This window comes from Molossus molossus, unplaced genomic scaffold (assembly GCF_014108415.1).
Source record: "Molossus molossus isolate mMolMol1 unplaced genomic scaffold, mMolMol1.p scaffold_m16_p_3, whole genome shotgun sequence".
Taxonomy (NCBI): domain Eukaryota; kingdom Metazoa; phylum Chordata; class Mammalia; order Chiroptera; family Molossidae; genus Molossus; species Molossus molossus.
This window is the reverse complement of record NW_023425366.1, coordinates 67,094,084-67,117,211: the sequence shown is the minus strand read 5'-3', so window position 1 is coordinate 67,117,211 and position 23,128 is coordinate 67,094,084. Positions and strand designations below refer to the sequence as shown.

The 23,128-nt window shown below is 36.2% G+C and overlaps 1 protein-coding gene across 5 annotated transcripts in view; it reads left to right on the top strand.

Moving 5' to 3' along the window:
• The window catches only part of TTC37 (tetratricopeptide repeat domain 37), an 81,415-nt gene extending 65,472 nt beyond the window's left edge, over positions 1–15,943 (top strand). For 2 of the 5 annotated variants that reach the window (XM_036279462.1, XM_036279461.1), the window contains 6 exons: positions 300–458; positions 5,020–5,172; positions 9,884–10,014; positions 12,170–12,293; positions 14,207–14,277; positions 15,566–15,943. In XM_036279462.1, the coding sequence (XP_036135355.1) occupies positions 300–458; positions 5,020–5,172; positions 9,884–10,014; positions 12,170–12,293; positions 14,207–14,277; positions 15,566–15,836 (909 nt within the window). In that variant the 3' untranslated portion in view covers positions 15,837–15,943. Of the gene's footprint in view, positions 1–299; positions 459–5,019; positions 5,173–8,020; positions 8,125–9,883; positions 10,015–12,169; positions 12,294–14,206; positions 14,934–15,565 lie in introns of those variants that run through there. The other 3 variants (XM_036279465.1, XM_036279463.1, XR_004961662.1) reach the window with 3 other exon arrangements.
• The last annotated feature ends 7,185 nt before the right edge of the window (positions 15,944–23,128 follow it).

Sequence of the window (23,128 nt, the reverse complement as noted above, 5' to 3'; positions counted from 1 at the left end):
AATAAACCAAATGAAAGGGATGTACTAAATCTAAAATAAATGACTTACAAACTACAGTAATAGTATTACCGATTTTAAAGATTATTTGTATGTAGAGTCTGATATGCCCAAGATGTTCAGTGTTTTATTTATTTTACTTTTGCAGTTTTTTATCTTTTTAATAAGAAAAAGTCAAATTTAGATTTTGAAAAAGTCAAATTTAGATTTTTTCCCTCAACATGGAGAATAGCTTGATTGCCTGTTACATTTAACATTTAACAGCCTATTTGATGTATTTGTATTTGGGGTTTACATTTTAGAACTTAAAAAGTAACCCTGATCAGCCAGCTATTATCTTACTTTTGAGACAAGTTCAGTGTAAACCACTCCTGGAATCACAAAAGCCTCTGCCAGATGCTGTACTTGAAGAGCTGCAAAAAACAGTCATGTCCAACTCAACCTCTGTTCCAGCTTGGCAGGTAAACCTCTCCTTTCTTATGTGAGTCCTGAATTAAAATACTCTATGATAATTAACTGAGGTCAGGGGAATGCTCCATTTTTATTTGTCTTGCCTTTAAATTCACCATAAATCTCTCATTTTAAAGATTTAAAGGGTGTTATGATTAGAGGAACTAAGAAAGTTGAATACTAATTTAGTATCTGTTGTTATAATACTTCAAAGCATTCTTTTATTTTTATCCTCATCCGAGGACATTTTTTTATTTTTTTGTTGTTGTTGTTGTTCAGATAGAGTGGGAGGGAGAGAGAGGAAGAGAGAGAGAGAGAGAAACATCTATGTGAAAGGGACACATCGAGTGGCTGCCTCCCGCATGACCCAACCAGGGCCGGGGACAAACTGTAACCGAGGTACATGCCCTTAGCGGGAACCAAACCCAGGTCTCTCTGGACCACAGGCCGATGCTCTAAATGCTGAGCTAAAGTGGCCAGGGCTACTTCAAAGCATTCTTAATGGTTGATTATAAATTTTATTAATTTAAACAATGCTGAAAATACTATCTTTTACATAAGGTTGATGTAAGAGAGCTAAAGAAGCATTGAAAACATTTTATAATAAGTTACTATAATGATGTTTAACTCTCACTCTAGAGGGCATATGTAGTTTTTCATGAACTACTTTACAAATGACCCATATCCAAGATTTTAATGGTAAGTTAGTGCTTTTAGAAATAGTTATTTTGCCTGGACAGTGTGACTCAGTGGTTGAGCATCAACACATGCACCAAGAGGTTGCCGGTTCAATTCCCCGTCAGGGCACATGCCCAGATTGTGGGCCAAATCCCCAATGGGGGGCACACAGGAGGCAGCCAGTCAATGTTCTCTCTCACTGATGTTTCTGTCTCTCTTTCTCTCCCTTACTCTCTCTCTAAAATCAATAAAGAAAAAAATTAATTTTTTTTTTTGTAGTTTATCATAAACTTTACTTTTTTTTATTGGATTGTTGGAATTCATTAACTTTTCTGGATATAATCACATTTTTGGATATGTGTCTTACAAATATTTTCTCACATCTGTTCTTTGGCTTAGTACTCAATGTTACTTTTTTGATGAATAGGTCTTAATTTTAACGAAATCTGTCATTTTCTGATGGTTTATGCTTTATTGAGGTACTCTGTTTATGAACTCCAAGTTCATGAAGATATTTTTCTGTTTTCTTTAATAAGCTTTTGTTTTATTTATCACATGTAGGTCTATGGGTCATCCTGGGTTAATTTTTGTGAATGCTGCAGGGTCAGGGTTTATTCTTTTCCATATAGATATCTCATTGTTCAAGCACTATTCTTTGAGAAGTACATTCTGTCTCCAGTGAAGTGTAGTGATGCTTTTATCATAAATCAGGTACTTGTGTATGTGTGGGTCTTTTAAGGCTCCCTATTCTGTTCCATTGATCTGTTTGTTTATTCCTGCATATATATACCTTTATAATCTTGATATGTGGTAATATTAAGACCTCCAACTTTCTTGTTCTCCAAGGTTGTCTCAGTCATTTCAGGTCTTTTGCATTTACATATAAATTATCAATCATTCTTCCCCACTAATCCTCTCACCTTAGAAAACCTTGATGGTATCTTAATTGGAATTACATGAACCTATAGTTTAATGTGGAGAAAATTTACAAAGTAAAACTATTGAATTTCTCTATCCTTGAATATGGTATACCCATCAAATTATTTAAGTTCTAGCCTGGCCAGAGTGATTAGAGCATTGTCCTTCCTGTGCACCGAAAGGTTCCATTGCCGATCAGGGCACATACATGTGTTGCTGGTTCAATCCCCAGTCAGGGTGTATATGGAGGGCAACTCTTTCTCTTTCTCTCCCTTCCTCTCTCTAAGCATATTATTCTTGGGTGAGGATTAAAAAAAATTATTTAAGTTCTAAATTTTAGCATGTTTTACAAGTTTCAATGTAGAGGTTTGTTCCATTTCTGTGTTAAATTTATTTCTAGGTCTTTTTTTGTTTGTTTCATTGAAAGTAGTTGTTTTTTTTTTCTTTCTGTATATTGGCTCCAAACATTTAGAAATGCAGTTGATTTTTGTATTGGCCCACCAGCAGCCTTGCCAAATTCACTTATTCTTTTGAAACAGTTTTGAGTTTTCTACATATACAATTATGTCATTTGTGAAGAATCAAGTTTTACCTTTTTATTCTAACATTTAAAAATTTTTTCCTGCCATATTGCACTGTTTAGAACCTTGACTATAATGTTAAATAGAAGTGGTGATAAGTGAATATTCTTGTCTTATTCTTTACCTTAGGAAGAAGATATTTGATATTTCCCAATGAAGTGTATTAGCTGTAGGTTTTGTATTACATTTATCAGATTATGGCAGTTCTCTTTAGTTCTGAATTTTTCAAGAGAGATTTGTTTTTTTTTATCACGAAAGGGTGTTAATTAATCGTTATCAAAATATTTTTAGTATCAGGATGGTTCTTTTCCTTATTCTATTAATGTTGTGGATTGCATTTATTTTCAAATGTTAACCTTGCGTTCTTTTTTTTTTTTTATCTTCACTTGAGGACATTTTTCCATTTTTTGTTCAGATAGAGCGGGAGGGAGAGAGAGGAAGAGAGAGAGAGAGAAACATCGACGTGAAAGGGACACATCAGGTGGTTGCCACCCACACGACCCAACCAGGGCCGGGCACAAACTGCAACCAAGGTACATGCCCCTAGCGGGAACCGAACCCGGGTCTCTCTGTACTGGCCAGGGCGCGTTCTTTTTTTTAGAACTTTTTTTTATTGATTTATTTTTGTTACAGATGTTTCTCCTTTTTCCCCTATTGACACCCTCCCCCCCCAATCCCCAGCTTTACAACCTTGCATTCTTAGAAGAAACCCTGTTTGGTCAGGATGTATTATTCCTTTTACATATTGCTAGAGTCAGTTTGTTAATATATTTGTTTAGAATTTTTGTACTTCTATTTATGAAAGAGTTTGGCCTATAATTTTTCATTCTCATAAGGTTGTTATTCCCCTTTTCTTTGTTTTGTGAAAAATTTATTTCTTTAATATTTGGAAGAATTCACCATTGAAGCCATTTGGACCAAGAATTTTCTTTATGGGAAAGTTTTTTTTGTGTGTGTGTGTGGTATGTGCCCCTAGCGGGAACCGAACCCGGGACTCTCTGGTCTGCAGGCTGATGCTCAACTGCTGAGCCAAACTGGCCAGGGCTGGGAAAGTTTTTTTTATAAGATTAAATTTCTTTAATAGACATAGTACTATTAAGATTTCCTTTGTTAGCTTTGTTGAGTTGCAAAGAATTTGTTCATAGTGCATCTCAATTTCACATTTATAGGCATAAAGTTGTTCATGATATCTTTTTAATGTTTGTAAAGTCTGTAATGATTTTCCCTTTTTCTTTCTTACATTGGTAATTTATGTTCTCTAATTTTCTTCCTTTAACATACACTATTTTATAAATTTTTGAAGGAACCAACTTTTGTTTTGATTTTATTATTCTTTACATGTTATTGATTTCTTTTCTGTTATTTTCTTTACTTCTTTTGGATTTAGTTTTTTTCACCTAGTTTGTGAAATAGAAATTTATATCAGTAGGTTTTTCATCTTTCTCTAGCATATGCATCCCACAAGATTTTATGTAGTGCTTTCATTGTCATTCATTTAAAAATGTTTTTAAATTTCCATTGGGATTTCTTCTTTGGCTCATTTTTTTTTTTTTTTTTCTGAAGCATGTTGCAAAATTTCTAATTTGGTGGGAAAGATTTAGTTAGCTTCTTTGTTACTGACTCCTAGTCTAATTCTACTTAATCAGAATTTACTTTATGATTTCTCTTTTTTGAAATTTGTTCAGACTTGCATATAAACCAGCATATGATCAGATTGGTAAATGTTGCATACACTCTTGCAAATAATATGTATTCTGAAGTTATTAAGGACAGTCTTCTAAATGTGTCATTTAAATCATGCTAATTCACTGTATTTAAAACTTCTATACCTTTTCTAATTTTGTCTGTTTCTTTTATTATTGTTGAGATAGGTGTGTTCAAATCTCCAACTATGATTCTGAATTTTTCTATTTCCCCTTTTATTTCTGTCAACTTTTGCTTCATAAATTCTGTGTTATTATGTGTATATAAATGTAGGAGTATTATTTCTTCCTGTTGAATTGACTCTTTTATCATTATGAAACAGCCTACTTTATCTCAATATTTCTTGTCTAAAATCTGCTTTTTGGGAAGTTAATGCACCTATACAAACTTTCTTTTGGTTAGTATTTACATAATATATCTATTTTTACATTGCATTTTGATTTAATTCCTGACTTGCCATTTGGAAAAACTTCTGAGAATTGAGACAAGGGATGTAGTAAGCTGTTGCTAATAGAATGGCCAAGAATGCTATCCCCTTTCCTGACCCAGGATTTTTAGTTTTGGACACAAAACTTACCAAATTTTTTTTAAAAGTAACTTTATCAAAGTTTATTGAGTTTGTTGAAAGTAGAATATCACACTGGGTACTAAACTAAAATGTTTTGGGTGCTTGTTTTTTTCTGTTTCTCAGTGGTTGGCACACATATATCAGTCTCAAGGAATGATGTGTTCTGCAGAAATGTGTTATAGAAAGAGTCTACAAGTCGCATCCCAGCAGGGCAATTGGAGTGGGAAGCTGTCAAGTCTGTTGAGGCTAGCACTGCTTGCATTAGAAGTCTGTGTGGTAAGACTATGTTATTATTTATGATCATGAAAAATGTGATTTGTTTATTTTTCTTTCAGATGAAAGCTTTTTATATAGTGATATCCTATCAAGTTCCTATTGTTTCATCACCTTCTACTGTGGTTTCCTGTAAACTTTGTATTTGGGCTCTTGGTGGACATAAGAGTAACCTAAATCCATAGACTCCAGCCAGACCTTCTCAGTGTTTGGAGAAAAAAAACAACAAAGATTCCAATTTTAAGTTGGATTACAGCAAAATATACATTTTTGTTTCTTGGTAATTTAAGTTAGAATTAACCCAGCTACTCATATATGACAAAGATGTCAATAATTAACATTTTCATTTATTTCTCAGTTCAGTTTGACATAGTATAAGAAGGATATTTGGTAATTTTTAACTTGACATTTTGTTTTCTGATTCAAGTTAAGCTTATTAATTTTTAAAATTTTTTGTTAATCCTCACCTGAGGATATTTTTCCATTGGTTTTTTTTTTTTTTTCTTTTTTTTTTTTTGTGGGTTTTTAAAGCTTTTTCAATGATTTTTTTTTTTTTTTATCCTCACCCGAGGACATTTTTCCACTTTTTTATTCAGATAGAGCGGGAGGGAGAGAGAGGAAGAGAGAGAGAAACATCGACGTGAAAGGGACACGTCGAGTGGCTGCCACCCCTATGACCCCACCAGGGCCAGGGACCGACTGCAACCAAAGTACATGCCCTTAGCGGGAACCGAACCCGGGCCTCTGTGGACCGCAGGCCGACGCTCTAACCGCTGAGCCAAACCGGCCAGGGCTCCATTGGTTTTTTTATTTTCTTTAATAGTGTTTGCATTTTTTAAAAATCATATGCATGTTACTTCTGTAATTAAAAGATAAACTGTCAATTTTTTTTTTTGTTTGAAAAGATTAGAAGGAATTGTCCTCGACAGGTCTGAATTTGCTCATCCATTCACCATAGTAATTCATTGTCAATATTGTTTACTTGTTTTAACTATACAGTTTGACAAAGAAATATAAGAATTAGGACATTTTTCAGCTTTGGTGCTATTACCATAGAGCACATTAAAGAGCTCCTCAGGTCGGGGCCATGTTTTGGTCATCTTTTTATCCTTAGTTTGCCCCTCTGCTGTGTACCTAAGGTTCCTCAATAAGTTATTTTTGAATAAATAGACAAATAATAACGGTAGTCATATTTGAGATGATTTGGTGGAAATAAATCATGGTTAATAGTGACTGCATACCACCAAACATTTTGTTTTGTTTGTCCCATATTTATATTTAACAAAGGTCTTTGTGACATTGGTAGCTGATGAGCTATGGAAGCCACATGGAGTAACTATAAAAGCTCTTGAATATGTGAGTTGAAGAAGCATCTACTCTTTTAGTCTAACTTATTATTTATTAGTTAATAATATAATTTAGTGTTGTGCTTGTTTTGTTTGTTCTTAATGCTGGGTAATTAAATCTGACCTGGAATAAAACAATAATAGCAAACATATATAGCACTTAGCTTGTGCTGGGCACTGTTATAGTGCTTTATGCATATTAACTAATTTAATATGCACAATTACTCTATTTTACAGATAAGGAAATTCACTTGCAGCTTAGTAATAACTATCTATACCTGTCCTGACCCCCAACTACCACCACAAAAGTGTTTTCTCTGAGAACCTTGGTTCTGGTTCTGCACAGTGGTTCTCAACCTTCCTAATGCCGTGACCCTTTAATACAGTTCTTCATGTCGTGGTGACCCCCAACCATAAAATTATTTTTGTTGCTACTTTATAACTGTAATTTTGCTACTGTTATGTCTTAGGTGACCCCTGTGAAAGGGTCATTCTACCCCCCAAGGGGTCGCAACCCACAGGTTGAGAACTGCTGAACCTGTGAAAACTTCAGCCAATTAAGCTATTTAGAGCCCCCCCCACACACACACATTTTTTTTTTTTTTGTAATAGTGGAGATAATGCTTGCTTTGCCTTCTTATAGAGTTGTTTTGAATATCAAATAAAATAACATTTACAAATGTATTTGTAAACTTTAAAGCACTGTCTAAAACAAGCACACCACTAAGTATTTATTAACAGATCATAAGTTAGACTAAAAGAATGTAAGTTATAAGATTTGACACCCAACAATTATTGTAAGAAGAGTTCTTATTTCTGTGGTGAACAGATGCAGTGTGCAGAGGAGGGGTATATTAAAATTAGACTTTTATGAGAGGCTACTGTATTTGTGGTAATATATGAGTAGGATATTAAACCTAAAGGTTCAACTAAGATTTAAGTATCAGATTCCAAAGTGAGATATCAGAGATCAAGATACAGATTTCTGAAGAAGGTAGAAGACTAACCTATACAGAAGCTATAAAGGGATTAGAAGATTGTAATTGGAGAAGGATTGTGAAGAAATTTCTTTGAAGAAAGCTATTGCTGTCACTGGTACTTCTCTCTGGTACATTTCCACACAGAGATGCCCACCAAGATGAGGAAGGAAGGGCTGCCAGAGAGAGGGAGGCCTTGATATATGACCTCCAGGGTCCTGGAGGCACATGTCTAGAAGCATATGGACATGTATCTGACACATTCCTCAGGAGCCATGGCTCTTACCTGCTGTGTTAGGACAGAGTTGCTAGTGTTTTGGAATTGACTATATGCTTTTGGGATAAAGTGATTGGCAGTGAGTGAATCCCAAAGGTGGGTAGGAGTATACACTTGGGTACAAGATGGAGGCAGTGAAGGAGCATTTCTACAGTGTGGGACCAGCAGCACCCCCAGAGTTTCTTAGAGTCAGGAATGAGTGATGCCAAGTGTGAAAGTAGATAGGAATTCTCTTCGTTCCTGTCCGGTAGGGCTACCTAGAAGAGTAATGAGATCTCAGGAGAAAGGAAGCTGGAGGTTTCTAGATTGCTAACGGATGTGAAAAGACTAAGTGGAATAAAGTACCTTCACCCAGGTTAGTAGAACTTCAGATTAGCAGGGCTGTTCCATGGATGTGCTTCCTATGCAACTGCACAGGGCTCCCTTGCTCTGCAGTTGCTGTCTTGAAATCCTTAATCATTTTTTAACAAAAGGCCCTGCCTTTTTAGTTTGCACAGATTACATAACTGGACCTGCAGGTAAGAAACTACCTGGGAAGTTGGGAATCTCTGATAAAGCAAGGAAAGTCTGGATGAAAAAAAACTTTAAATATTTGTCAGGCCTAGAGAGCTAGATATCATCTTACAATGGTACCAGTCAAATATAAACTTCTGGTATTTTAGTAGGGACCTGAAACCACAATTAACAAGAAAAAGTCGGGTATTGGGGAGAGGAACAAACCATCTGCTGCTACCTGTGACCATACCCTAGCTGGGCTCCAAGGAAATGGGAGTGGGGTGCAAACATTACCTTTAAATGAAGATTGAAGTATTGAAAAGAGAAGACATTCTAATTAAGACTGTGAATCAATGTAAGAAGAATGGATGTAAAAGTCATGGGGACTACTATAAATTTACATCTAGGAACAGAGTAAAAGTCTTTCACATAAAATAAATTCTAAAGACATAATTGGAGACAAAATAAGTGCATTCTAATCACATTGTTTAGCATACCAGTTACATACAGAAACTTTTACCTTATTTAATAATGTTGGCCTAACTTTACAGAATACTTTATATGCATTCTTGGAATTCATAGTGTATTATAAAATCAGCCAGTGAGTTTGTGTTGTTTGTTTCAAAAAATATATTCAGAATAATTGTATTAGTATGGGCTTTGCCTTATTTTTGTACCCAAGGTCCCATAGATCCTATCTTTGTAGATACCTCACAGCCTCTTTTCTCTGTTTTCAAATTCATTATCCTTATAGCTTCCTCTTTCTTGATTACACAAATTGCTGTTGCCTGTACTGCCCTCAAAGTTTATTGCTCTTTTTCTTTTATCATTTAGTGTTTGAAATGGACTATGTAAGACTTATTATTTCAACTTTATTAAAATGTGTAATTTAGCTACCTGTAATTATGAAATCTTGGTTACAGTTTGAGTTTTTCAATGGAAGATTTTAAATCTCTTTTTTCCTTACATAATTCAGTAGTGTTCATTTTATTTTCAGTTACTGTTTCTTAGGAAATACTTATCTACGTTATTTCTGAGTCAGTACATACTATAAAAAACAAAAGCTTGCAACCTAAGTAATGAATATTTCTGTTAACATTTTCTCTGTAAAGTACTTTAAAAAATGTTTTCAGTTTTGGTGACTTTGATTTAATTTTTTCTTTATCTCTCTGCTTTGTGCTTTTTTTCTATATTGGGACTCTATTAAAGTATTTCATTTCAGCCTTTCCTCTCTCCTTAGATAATTTTTGAGATGTGGAACTTTATATTTATCATTGCTGTGTTAAATTGAGTTTTGTATGTTTGGTAGACCATATAGGGTCAGTAACTAGTAGATTTTATTCACCTATATAATAGAATAGTGCATTTTCTGTTAACACATATTTTAGTGTTTTTAAGTGATATCTCCTCTGTGAAACCTTCCTTTATCCCAGTCTGCTCTGTTATGTAGCTCCTTAAGGGCAGGAATCAGATCTCAATCGTTTTGTAGAATTATGCTCCCTGAGCATTTACATGGCAACTTGGACAAGGAGGCAGTCAATAAGTAAGAGTAGAATTGCATTCTTTTCAAGTAAACATGTCAAAAGCTTTGATTTAACGTTTGTCTTATATTTTTACAGGCCAACATTTCCAATGATCATTGGCCATCTTTGGTTCAAGAAGCTACAACAGAGGCCTTGAAACTTTGCTTTTGTCCACTGGCTGTCCTTTTACAAGCTTTGTTACAGTTCAACCGCAAAATGGGGTCAAGGTGTGAAGAATCTTTGTTCATGTTTTTTCTTGAAAATATTTCTTTACTTTTAATTTTTCTAGGAAGCAAAGAAAGTTTTAGAATTAGTTTAACAACTTTGTCATTACTCATATATTTGTATCTACTTTAGAAAGGTTGATTTCAGTAACCCAATAAGGAAGAGAATAAAGCCTGACATTTGTTTTTGAAAGACATAGATGTTAGCACAGATAAAGAATATGAGATTTGGTATGACAGTATTTCAAGTGAAGAAGGCCTTGGAGTTTTTGCTTTTGACTGTCTTAGGATGAGCCATTAGTATAATGTGGATGCTAGAAACAAACAAAACCAAAAACCCCAAGTTCAAGACTAGATTGACATAAAATTTTCCAAGGCAATAAGCTATGGGAAAAAAGTAATAAGTATTGAAAAGGAAGAGGCATAAATAATGTGTGTTTTATATCCAGAAAATCTAAAAGCTTTACAGATTAAACTGTAAAAATTTTAGCAAATTTTTTTATTGGAAGGTGGGGATGAAGTCAGAAATAAATATAAAGAAAATGACTTAAAGGTTATATGATGAGCCCTGCCTGGTTTGGCTCAGCAGTTAGAGTGTCAGCCAGAGGACCACAGGTTCCTGGGTTCGGTTCCTGCTAAGGGCAGTACCTCCATTGCAGTTTGTCCCTGGCCCCAGTTGGGGTTATGTGGGTGGCAACCAGTTGATGTGTCTCTCTCACATCGATGTTTCTCTCTCTCTCTTCCCCCCACTCCCCCTCCCGCTCTATCTGAAGATAAATGCAAAAATGTCCTTGGGTGAGGATAAAAAAAAAAAAAGGTTATATGGATGATGAAACCGGCAAGAAATATTCCAAAAGACTAAGAATAGTATCTGGTTCTAATGGATATCACACATGACAAAGCAGTATAAGTAAAACAGTGGTGTAGAAGCATACATTACTGGAACCGAACAGTGGTATAGACCCAGAGCTTAGTTCCTATGAATATGTGGCAGAGATCACAGGAACACAAAATAGGAGTGAAGGGAGAATTAGGACATATGGCTGATCAGCAACGTCAGCACCATTTATTAATATTTATTTATGATCATTTTTTATATGACTGGTTTTACCAAAACACATTTTAGGCTATAACTTAAACTTCCTAATGAACTCTTTCTGCTTATCTCCATGTGGGTTACTTAGAGGACCTTAGTCCCCTTTCCCCTGTGGTCTCTGGTAGTACCTCTCGTAATGTTCATCACCACCAAAGTCAGCCCGAATACACAGTCTAAGAAATCAGTGTGCTCACTATGTGGTTTCTGTGTAAAAGCATCCTCATATAAGTTCTTTAGCTCCTGCTTCAAACCAATGCTACTTATAAGATCCTTCTGTTAGGTAGTTCTGAGTTACCACTGTTTATGTTGTTTCTACCAGTATGGAAGTCTTTAGAGTCATAGATGTTAGTAAGTTAGAAAAGAAAAAATTAGAACATCAGCCTGTTATTACGTGGGTTCACCCATTGTACACATCCTTGAAAACATATATTCAAAGCCTGAGAGTATGCATTTAGGTTGTATAGATGTTGAGTATCTCTTCTCAACATCTAGGTTGTAGTATAGGATGTTGAGTATTTCTTCTTGTTCAACTCTTCTATGTATAATTTATTGATTTATTCATTTTCTGCATATTTTCAAAAAAGATTAGAGGTAGAGCACTCAGAAGCGCTCATAAAATAGAGGCCTTTTCCTTATTCTACGTATTTGGAATGAGCCTTAACAGGAATAATAGCAGCACTCTGCCTTAAAAAGTTGTGAATATTAAATGTGACCATCAATATAAAACACTAGGCATACATAACACATAGTAAACACTTTATAAATGTTAACCATTATTATCACCTTTATTGTTGTAAGAATAAAAGATTTGTGAGTTTGTGGGCTTAATCCCTAGTAGGGGCATGCAGGAGGCAACACATCAATATTTCACTCTCACACTGATGTTTCTCTGTCTCTCTCCCTCTCTCTCAAAAAACAAAATAATTATATCTTAAAATAAATTTAAAATTAGTACCAGGTCTACAAAAGAACAAAAAAGATAATGTGTGTGAGAGACTAATATATGAAATATTTTATATTAATTTAAATGCTTTGGACTAAATGTGAATATCTTTTTCCCAGAGAGACACGTCGACTTTTGGAAAGATTGGTGTATCAGCCTGGCTATCCCAAATCAATTGTATCAACTGCACGTTGGTACCTACTGAGGCACTTACATGCCAAAAATGATGGCGAGCTCATTGATGTAAGGCATTGATTTTATTCCAAATATTTCATCTTATTCCTTTGTTGGAAGAGGGGTGAGGGCTCCTGTCTGTGCACTGTAGGATTTCAGCAGCATCCCTAACCACTCTAACCACTACAGCCCAGTAGCACTGTCTTCCTCTCTCCAACGTGTGACAACCAAGATCGTCTTCTAGACATTTCCAAATGATTCCTGAGGTGAAACTGTCCCTGGCTGAGAACCACTGATTTAACCTGTTGAAGATACATCCTCCTAATGTGCTATGTACAGAAGAGAAGATAGACAGGTGCTAGATGCTGGTTGTGGTATTTTTTTGTGATCATTGCCATGGTGGTAAATAGGTAGACAGGATATGTTTAGAAGTAGTAGAATTTAGCCCTGGCCGGTTTGGCTCAGCGGTTAGAGCGTCGGCCTGTGGTCCTGAGAGACCCGGGTTCGGTTCCCGCTAAGGGCATGTACCTCGGTTGCAGTTTGTCCCCGGCCCTGGTCGGTTGTGCGGGTGACAGCCACTCGATGTGTGCCTTTCGCATCGATGTTTCTCTCTCTCTCTCTCTGTTCCTTTCTCTCTCCCCCACTCTACCTGAACAAAAATGGAAAAATGTCCTCGGGTGAGGATGAAAAAGAAGTAGTAGAATTTAATGGGATGTTCATATTATCTTTGGAAAAATTATTTTACTGCATCTTCTTTTCCCCTATAAAAATGGAAGAGACAATTTCTACTTATAGGATGGCTCTGGTTTCTAAATATATAAACATATATGCATATATCTAAAATTATTTTTAAAAATATAGATTGGGTTAAGATTCTCAACTTCAGCCAGCAATTTTAAAAACACAATAAAAAGGAATGAAAGGTTTTTAATAAATACCTATGACATTTGAAGTACTGTTTGCCTTTCAGTGAAACATACAACATTAAGGAAATATTAATGAAAACTATGTTTAGAGAAAGGCATTACAATCAACATATTGCACAACACAAAGGAAGAACTTGTATGAGTCTTGGGAGACAGTTCACCATGGGTCTCTTGCATTTCTAAATATCCTGTGAGCAGAAGGACTTGATGGCCCTTTGTTTCAGAATAGTTTTTCAAGGATGTATGTATAGTGACCGCCTTGGGAGACAGAGAGATGTTTCCATCAGTGCAAAAGACAGGCCTGTTTACTGCCCATTTTAAAAGACTCAGGTCTCCTAGGATCAGGGTTCCTTCTTGTAATGTACCCCAGTATGGATGTGGGAAACTATATGAGTCCATCTGTGTCGCCTCTGTGATACTTACAGGGCAAGGGGAACAGATGCAAATATATTGACACTCATGCCATTTGCTGTACCATGAGTAATACTGTGGTGGGATAATTTGTTACCTTGCAAGTAGATCAAAACCTCGGTTCTTTCACAGTTTTTGAAAATGAAAACCAAAAACTGTGTTAGTAGTCTAATGATCCACTGAAATTAAGTCTTCTAGTTTGTGGAATTGATGAAAATTATGGAAAAGTTTGAGATAGAGCCTAGAACCTGGAGCTTTGATCCTAAGCTGTGGTTTTAAAGGAGAAAATTTCATTTGGACACTTCTGTTCATAAAATGGTCCTTTTGGGTAAAGAGGTTAGAGGTGACAGTATTGAAAACAGCTGCCAAATAAAACTTTTAATTTTATGCAGTGCTAACAATCAAAATGTTGGTATCTATACGAACTGAGCATTTGAATAAATTGTGCTGATCTCTGATGTTAGCTCTGGTTGAACAATTAGTTTCAACAAAAATGACTGAAAGATTGCACACACACAGTCAGGTTTTTTGTGTAGTTTGACATTCCCTGCTGCTCTTCAGCATATTTGGCTTTTATGAATCTAAATATAGATACCGTTAATGAATTTTTATTATACTAATGATCCTGTATATGATTTCCCACAGGTGCTGGTAAACAATGCCAAAACTCATGGAGATACAAGAGCATTGGAACTGAATCAAAAATTGTCCTCACAGTAACAATGCATTTTTTTATATAAAGCAAGCAAGCAAAAAAAAAACAAAAACAAAAAAACAGCTGTTAGAGTGAAACAGTGAATGCTTTTCCCCAAAGTAACATTTTTAAAAAAACCAAAAAACTATATATTATTCATTCTTTTTTTTTAAATCTAAAGAAATTTATGTTCTTCAACTAGGTCTGTAATTTTCCATGAACTCTAATATAACTTTAATCTGAGCAACAGCTTTGATTTTGAGAACTCCATCATGAGAGGAAAAACCGTGATTTCCTTAGTTATTCAGCAGTTATTTGTAACCATTATTTTCTCCATTTTTGCATGGTGCACAATAGGATTTTTTGTGTGTGTTCCCTTACAATAAAGCCTTAATAGTCATTTTCTAAATATTATGCAAAAGCAAATGCAAAATGCAGAATTTAATTTCTTTTATGAATTTTTAGAGTTCAGCGAATCAATTCATCATAAAATCCAAATAATCTTATGACCTACTTTACTATTGGTTCATCTCAGATTCTGTTGAAAGAGCATGATGTAAATGTTTGTGAGTCTTATATTGCTAATGGATATGTTAATATAATTCAGGACACTCAGTGTATGACTGCATTTTAAAAAATGAACGGAAAATTTGGGAAAATAATGCTGACTATTGATTATGTAATTCCTTCAATTATGATGAAAAGACTTGAATTTTCTGAAATAAAGAAAATTAGTGTCTTATTTTCTTTATAGTATCCATATCATATAATTTTTAAATTTCAAATTTTAAAACTTGAGAGCACATTAACTTATTTTAATTTTTCAAAAAGCCCTTTAACTATATGAAGAAACTATATGTCACTTATGTTGGATTAGTTTTTTAAAAAACATTTTTAAACATTTACATCTATTATTTATTGTACAAAACTGTGTGGTTATATTTTATGTACATAGTTTTTTAAACCAGCAACTTCACAATGTTACTTTGTGAAATAATATAAATTGGTAATATTCTGTAATTAAATTTTACTTAAGAGGTTAATAATCTGTTGAACTACCTATAATTTGATGAATTCCTGACATTTTCTGAATATTTTCATCATTCAGACCTGTGCAATCAGAATATCTAAGCATTGGGCCTAGGCCTCCACATTTTAAGGGCATACCTAAGAGATGCCCATTCTGGTTTGTGCACTACTAAATTAATCCAATAATGATTCTTTCCTTAACAAGATCAGACAACTTGCCGTTCTCTCCCCATTTCTTTCTTATCCTCACGTATGTCAAACTGATTCAGTGCTTTTAACAGCCCAGCCCACAGACTTAGCCAGAGTTGCGCTGCAGAAGACTCCTGTGCCACCCAGTGCCCGTGCCCATGCCCTTCTGCGTCCTCAGGGAAGCCCTTAGCCTTTACCTCCAGAGCGGGCTGTTTCCATCTGCTTCCACGCTTAGGATTCTGTTCTGCGTCTCTGTTTTCTGGGGTGTCACCTCACAAGGTAACTTTCATGTACAGTGTGGACTTGGTTAGCCTTTGCTCCAAGCTTGTAATCAAAGAGGAACCTTTGAACTCTGTTTTCTAGTTCTGACTTCCAGGGACCTCAGAGCCAAGTTTTCTAGAAGGCAATATTGGAAAAAAAAAACAAATAAAAGTAACAATATTAACCCAGGTAATTCTTTTTGGCATAGATATGCACACATCCTCTCCTTTTTTTTCTTTTTTTTTTTTATTAATCCTCACCTAAGGATATCACATGACCCCGACCACAACCAGATTGACGCTCTAACCGCTGGGAATCCCAGCCAGGGTTCCTCTTCTTATTTGTTGCCTTCTTTTCAAATTGCTGCCCAGTTACTAGAAGCCTTAAGTCACTCCTAACCATATAATTCTTATAGAGCTTATGACAGATCAGACCTATGCTAAGTGTTTTAAACATTGTCATTTAATCATAGTTAACAGAGGAGAGTGGTGCTGAACAGTATGGTTACAGCTAAGGCAATTCTTGGTGGATCAGTGTTAACAGAGACCAGGAACTTTAAAAGGAGCTGAAATTACCCTTCAGAGTTTATACATAAGCATAATTAGAGAAATTGCATTAAGTGTTATTTCCTTAAGAACCAATATTTAGCCTATTTTATTACTTTGGTTAGATTTTTTTGAGAATTATAGTGCTTTTTCTGATCATTTTAATCTACTATTTTGCTATTATTTATTAATTGGATATTTATACACTAGCTTGGCATCTAATCATTTTCTGTGGTAGAAATACAGTTCAGCTTATGAGTAAACTTTTGGAACAATCTTTGGGATCATGTCATTATTTGAAGTGTCTATTGCATTAAATTCTGGTTAGGATAAAAATACAATCTTAGTTTAAAATGCTATACTCTTTTTTTTTTTCACTTGATAAAATGAGTTGACAAACTTCCTTTAACTTGGTAATATACATAGAACAGAAATACTCAGGTTACTGTACATTAAGGGATTAAAACTGTGTGAAGCATTAATTAGAAAAATATTTACTGATAAGTAATATATGGACATGAAACAATACATTATTTGGTTGTTCCGTTCAAAGTTTAATGTCTGCTTTGGGGAAATTTTATAGGAACAAAAAAAGGAAGCATAATTTCTGTATCACTAAGTGCTTGCAGATATATTTCAATTTTTGCACATTAAAAAACATGGAAACTTTGTTTTGGCAGAGTAGACCCTTGTCTCTCTACAGGCTTCCGTTCTTGCACTTTATTAGATAATGGATAAAAAACATCTCAGGCTCCCATGCTGCTTGTTACAAGGTATAACGGCTGTTGGTAATAAACTTTCACATCGAAGGAGGGGTTTTTTGGTTTCTTTTTTACTTTAGAAAGATACATTTGTGTATCAGTTACAAGTATAATAATCTTTCCATATATATATTTTTAAATATATTTTTATTGATTTTAGAGAGAGAGGGAGAGATAGAAACATTGATAACATCAATTGGCTGCCTTCGGCATGCCCACCAGGGATCGACCCTGCAACTTGAGCATGTGCCCCAACCAGGAATCGAACCAGAACCTCTTGATGCATGGAATGATGCCCAATCCACTGAGCCACACCAGCCGGGCTCCATATGTATATTTTTAATACTATACAGATAAAATAAAAAGTCAGAAAATTCCCTTATTTAGAGTATATGCCTCATTTTTGGTTTAGAAAATATAGTCACTTGCTCTATTGCACCTAGAGATCAATCCATTCAGTTTCTTCCTGTCCCTGTGCTATGTAATGTGTTTTTCCTTTCTTTGGCTGATTAGGATAGGAACTTTTTGAGTAGCAATATTTTAAAGTCTAATGTACCTAAACAAATAGCCTGCACAACTAAAAATTTTAAATAAATGCTGAATTATCTTTAGACCTCAAATGTTTTAAGAAACTTAAGAATATAATATCTCTAACAAACAACTATTATGAAACATTTGATATTTTTTTCGTATATTTTGAACTTAGAATTGATAACGTATTTGTTATAGTGAAAGGAAATGATACCAGGAAAGGGATAACTAAATTGGTGTATCCATTGAAAAAGCAGTTGCATTCCATATTACATCTCTGGACTGTTGAAATAATTTGAAATAATTTGCATGTTGATCTCTTCTCAATTTGAATAGGTACAAAAGCTCATTTGGGCTTCATGCTTCACCACACACTTTCCCTGATATAATACCTATTATAAAACCATGTTTAAGTTATATTAATTTTTCCAGAGAGAAGATAGATAATGAAAAAAAATGCTTATTTTGATGTTTCTGCCTGTGGTAGGCAGAATAATCGCCCCCAAAGGTGTCCATGCCCTAATGCCATATCGTAAGTACATGGCAAAGAGGGATGTGCAGATGTGCTTGGGGGTAGGGACCTTGGAAGGGGGGTTATTCTGGTTAATCCAGTGAAATCACAAGAGTCCTTAAAAGTGGGAGAGAAGTGACAACAGAAGGTCAGAGAGATTCTAGTTGTATCCTTTAGAAACTAGGAAAAGCAAGGAAACTTTCTCCTATGGAGTTCCCAGAAGGACATGCAGCCTGCTGACACCTTGATGGTAGCCTGGTGGGGCCCATGTGGGACGTATGTAAAATAATACATTTCAAATTTTTTAAGCCACTAAGTTTATGGTAGTTTGTTTTGGGAGCAGTGGAAAATGACTACATTGTTCATTGTGTGTACTGTTCAGATGAAGAAACATTCCTTTGCATTTGAATTTCACAAGGTTACTGACATTGGGGATCATTATCTAAACTGTTGCCCAAAAGGGGGTCATCAGATAGATAAAGGTGAGTTATTAAAAATGGTTACTGTGAGCCCTGGCCGGTTTGGCTCAGCGGTTAGAGCGTCGGCCTGCGGTACAGAGAGACCCGGGTTCGGTTCCCGCTAAGGGCACGTACCTCGGTTGCAGTTTGTCCCCGGCCCTGGTTGGTCGTGCGGGTGGCAACCACTCGATGTGTCCCTTCACATCGATCTTTCTCTCTCTCTCTCTTCCTCTCTCTCCCTCCCGCTCTGTCTGAACAAAAAATGCAGGAGTGTCCTCGAGTGAGGATTTAAAAAAAAAAAATGGTTACTGTGAAAATATAAATGTCAAAAGTAGTTGACTAAAAATATGTGGCTGTTCATTTCTGTAATGGTGTCTGGACTATTCTCGCTCATCTTGCTCCTTACAGACCAGTTCATCAACACAGTTGATTAAGTATATCATTGTAGTTCTTTTTAAAAGAAACTGCATTAAATTAAACAAAACCTAAGTGGTATGTTTCACATTTTGAAGGTTGACATGTGACTAAGTGAGTCTTTAATTTTAATGTGAATTTGTAAAATCAGACCCTTGTGTTAGACTTCTAATGGCTGTATTCTGTTCTAAGGTCACCAAAATCTTCTAAGTCCTAAGTGAGCTGAATGAAGCAAAAACAAAACAAAACACTGAAATAAACAGCTTGGTGCAGACCCTATGAAGTGGCAATTCCAGTTTTCATTGAATAGAGGGCCCCCTGTGCTTACAGACCTTCTTTTTCAACAAGACCTTTACTTAGAAAGATAATCAGTTCTAGGAACTAGGAACCTGAGAAGGAAAGTAGACCTACAAGCAGTATTTTAATGGAAGCCACCATCTGTAAATGTTTGAATGCAATTACATGTGCCTGCTACATGCCAAACAGGTTATACTTCATTCAGAAAGATCACCCACATTAAATAAAATATGCGCATTGTTTGATGATCTGACTCCCAGATGACTTAAATAACTTGAATTTCTAAGAACCCCATGTTTTTAATGCCAGTTCCTCCCTGATCAAACAAAGTATGGTCATTGCTTAATCTCTGTGAAGGAAAAAAAAGCCGCATAGTTTAGTATTAGGCAATCTGAAGGGTTTGTTTTTGCAAACCAGTATAAAGTGGTTTAAAAGTTCTCATCTTAATTGTTCTACTCAATATAATGGATTAAGTAAGACAAGGCAAATAGGGTACAAATGGTCTGTGTATAAAGACTATATGCTGGCTTCTGAAGTTTGGAAATTAGCCTGAAAAGTATCTCTGGGCATAGAAAAAAGCCAGATGGAGCAGAAGGTTCTTCATGTGGGAAAAAGGAGACTAGAGAGAAAATGCACAGCTGGGAAGGCAAATTTATGCTGTCATACACAGCTTCAATAAGGTGGAAATACATTTCTGACTTGCCTGAAACTAGCACTCTAGTGCCTCAGACCAAGTACTATGTATATGGTTGGGAGACTTTCCATCTAGGTTGAAGCTCAGAATAAAGTATGTACTAATTAACTCACTAAACCCAGATATGTAATAGGGGAATATTTGTTAACACTGGCAAATATGCCGGCAGCAGTTTTGTGCATGTTGATTAGATTCTGAGAAGACCCAAGTAAGATACAGCATTGCAGAGTATCTTGGTACAGTGCCATTACCCACCAGGACCCAGAAACCAAGGACTTACGGGCAGGGGCAGCTTGGATGTCTACTGTGTGCAGAGCTCTTTATTATCTCATGTAATGCTCACATTATATTTGACGTTAGGTAGTATCCTTACTTGCCAGACAAAAACAAAACAAAAAAAAAACCTTCAAAGAGAGACACTTATAAATTGTGTGCAATTCTTAGGAAAACAATCTGGCCCTGTGATCATTTCCAATACTATTGTTGAATTTTATTTACAATTTCTCTTCAGAAAATATAAATGAATTGAGGTGTGTGCCTTTGGGACTGACTCAATGATCCTATCACGGTGCATTTTGATGCTACCAGTTTTCTGGTGCCACTATCTGAATTCTAGGAAGAATGGAAGAACCTTAGGAAGAAGAGAACCCCCTCCAAAGGACTAACTGCAAATTTATTATTTTCCCCCCAGCTTTATTTGCAAATTTAGATCTATGCAAGGATGAGGAATATTCCACCCTTGGTAGATTTTGAACTTGATAGAAGCTGAGACCAGCAGTGAACTAGTTGTTTTAGTTAATCTTTGATAACATCACAAGTGCTGGCCCTTGGTTTTCTCTTTTGCTTTTCTAACCCTCTTTGCATTAACTTTATTGGGCCCTCCTGAGTCTTAGTTACCTAGAACTTTCTTGGTTTGGAAAGACCCTTGCCCTCCTTAGTTTCCAACTAATCCCTGTGGAGGTATTCTCATAAAAGGACATGGATGTGACCTTTTGGAGGATTTTTTGTGGGTGTTGGGAATAGCACTTAAAGGCTTTTAAGTGCTAGGCGATGGAATGTAGGCATAAAGAGTAAATGGAGCCCTGGCCAGTTTGGTTCAGCAGTTGGAGTGTTGGCCTATGGACCAGAGAGTCCTTGGTTTGGTTCCCTTCCCGCTAGGAGCACGTACCAAAAAAACCCCAAAACAAAACACTAAATAGACCTCTTAGTATAGTTGTTGTTATGGGTTGCCGGGGTTGGTTTGTCCAGTACCATTCACATGCCTCCATGTAGGCACTTCCCACTTTGTGTCCATTCCTGAATGTTTTCCTTGTGAATGGAGTGCATTACTTTTGGAGAGGCATCTGGTAATTGGATGCTAATGGCTTTTACCTAGTAGTGATAGTTATGGGGGGTTTGCTTTGATGGCAGGACTCATGGAGGAAATGTGTTTCCCTGGACATTGACATCAGCACCTTGCCCACCTCCAGTCAATGTCTGTAATGTCTCATCAGCTGTTGGCCTCGCTCCTCAGAGAAGAAGAAGTCCTTTTACAGTAGAGGAATATTTTCTCATAATTTTGTTCCAGGAGAAATCTATATTTTGCACTTCTTTCTGCTTTGCTCCTTGCTAGAATTATTGCAAGCCTAGGTGTTTCTTCTCATATATAGTAAAAGGGCCTATTTGAACTCAAATATTTTTAGATACTGATTTTAATCAGTTGAACAAAGGGTACCATGGAACTGGTTTTTCTCAAAAACTTAAAAGCTGGAGATTCCAAAATGGTGGCAGAGTGAATGGAAGCTACACAGACCATCTCCCAGGACCAAACTGGAATACAACTAAAATAAAGACAAATAGGAAAAAGCAACAGAAAAGCAGCTTGTGAGAACCAAACGACCAGGGACACTGAATCAATCCTGGTAGGAATGTGGAGGCATGGGAGGGGGGCTGGGAGCTCACGGACAGCAGTGGTTTTAGCTGTGAGCAGCGCTCTCAGGGATAAACACCCAAGTGGCTCCACAGCGCAGAGAGCCTGGACAGAGTGCTAAAATAGCCCCAACTACTCACCTTGGCCTCTGACAGGGGGGGAGCAGACAGGACTGGAACTGTGTGGGGACACTCGGGATTTGGAGGGCGCTCAGAACTTTTGCTGAGTTACAGCCACACAGGACGGTGGTCATCTTACTCCTTCCCAGGGCTGTGGGAAGAGGCAGCAGCCCCTTCCTCAGAGATTGAACCCAACTCAGTGGGTCACTGAAATGCAAATTGAGGCTCGTTAACAACCAGCATCTGTACCACCCTTGGGAAATCCCCTTACATTGAACACCAGAGCAAGTTTTTCATTCAACTGAGAACCCAAGGCTCTTCAAGTAACCATGCCTAATAGCCTCCAGGCAAAAAGGCTAGAGGATAACTGAATTGAACCTGTGCTTGCAACTCTACCCAGGAAAGTAAGACTTGACAGTGGTGGTTAACTTGGGTCCTCCCTTGCTCACCCAAACCCAGTAGAGGGAACCATAAACAGCAGAACACCAACACACACAGGGAAAATTTGGCAGGCTCCAAATCCCACTGAAATAGCCAAAATAGTGAAGCAAAGATACAAATCCCAAATGAAAGAAAAAGAGAACTCTATCAAAGATGAGATAAATGAAATTAAGTTAAGCAAGTTAACAGCTAGAATTCAGAGCCATGATCTTGAGGAAGCTCAACAGCTTGAGTAAGGACATCAACAACATGAGTAAAGACAGAAACATTGAAAATCAACCAACTGGAAATTAAAACCCACCAAGACGAAATGAAGAAAACATAGCAGAAATAAAGAACACATTAGAAGGACTAACCAGCAGAGTAGGGGAAGCTGAGGACTGGATCAGTGTATTAGAAAACAGGTAGAAAAAAATCAACCAATCAGAAAACCAAAAAGAAAAAACAATTAAACAACAGAAAGACAGCTTAAGAGAACTGTGGGACATCTGGAAACAAAATAATATTTGCATCATAGGAGTCCCCGAAGAAGAAGAAAATGAGCAAGGGTTAGAAAATATATTTGAAGAAATAGTGACAGAAAACTTCCCTAATTTAGTAAAGGAAGAAGGCATTCAAGTTCAAGAAGCACAGAGAGCCCCAAGTAAGAACCCAAACAGACCCACACCAAGACACTTAGTAGTTAAAATGCCAAAAATTAAAGTCAAAGAGAGA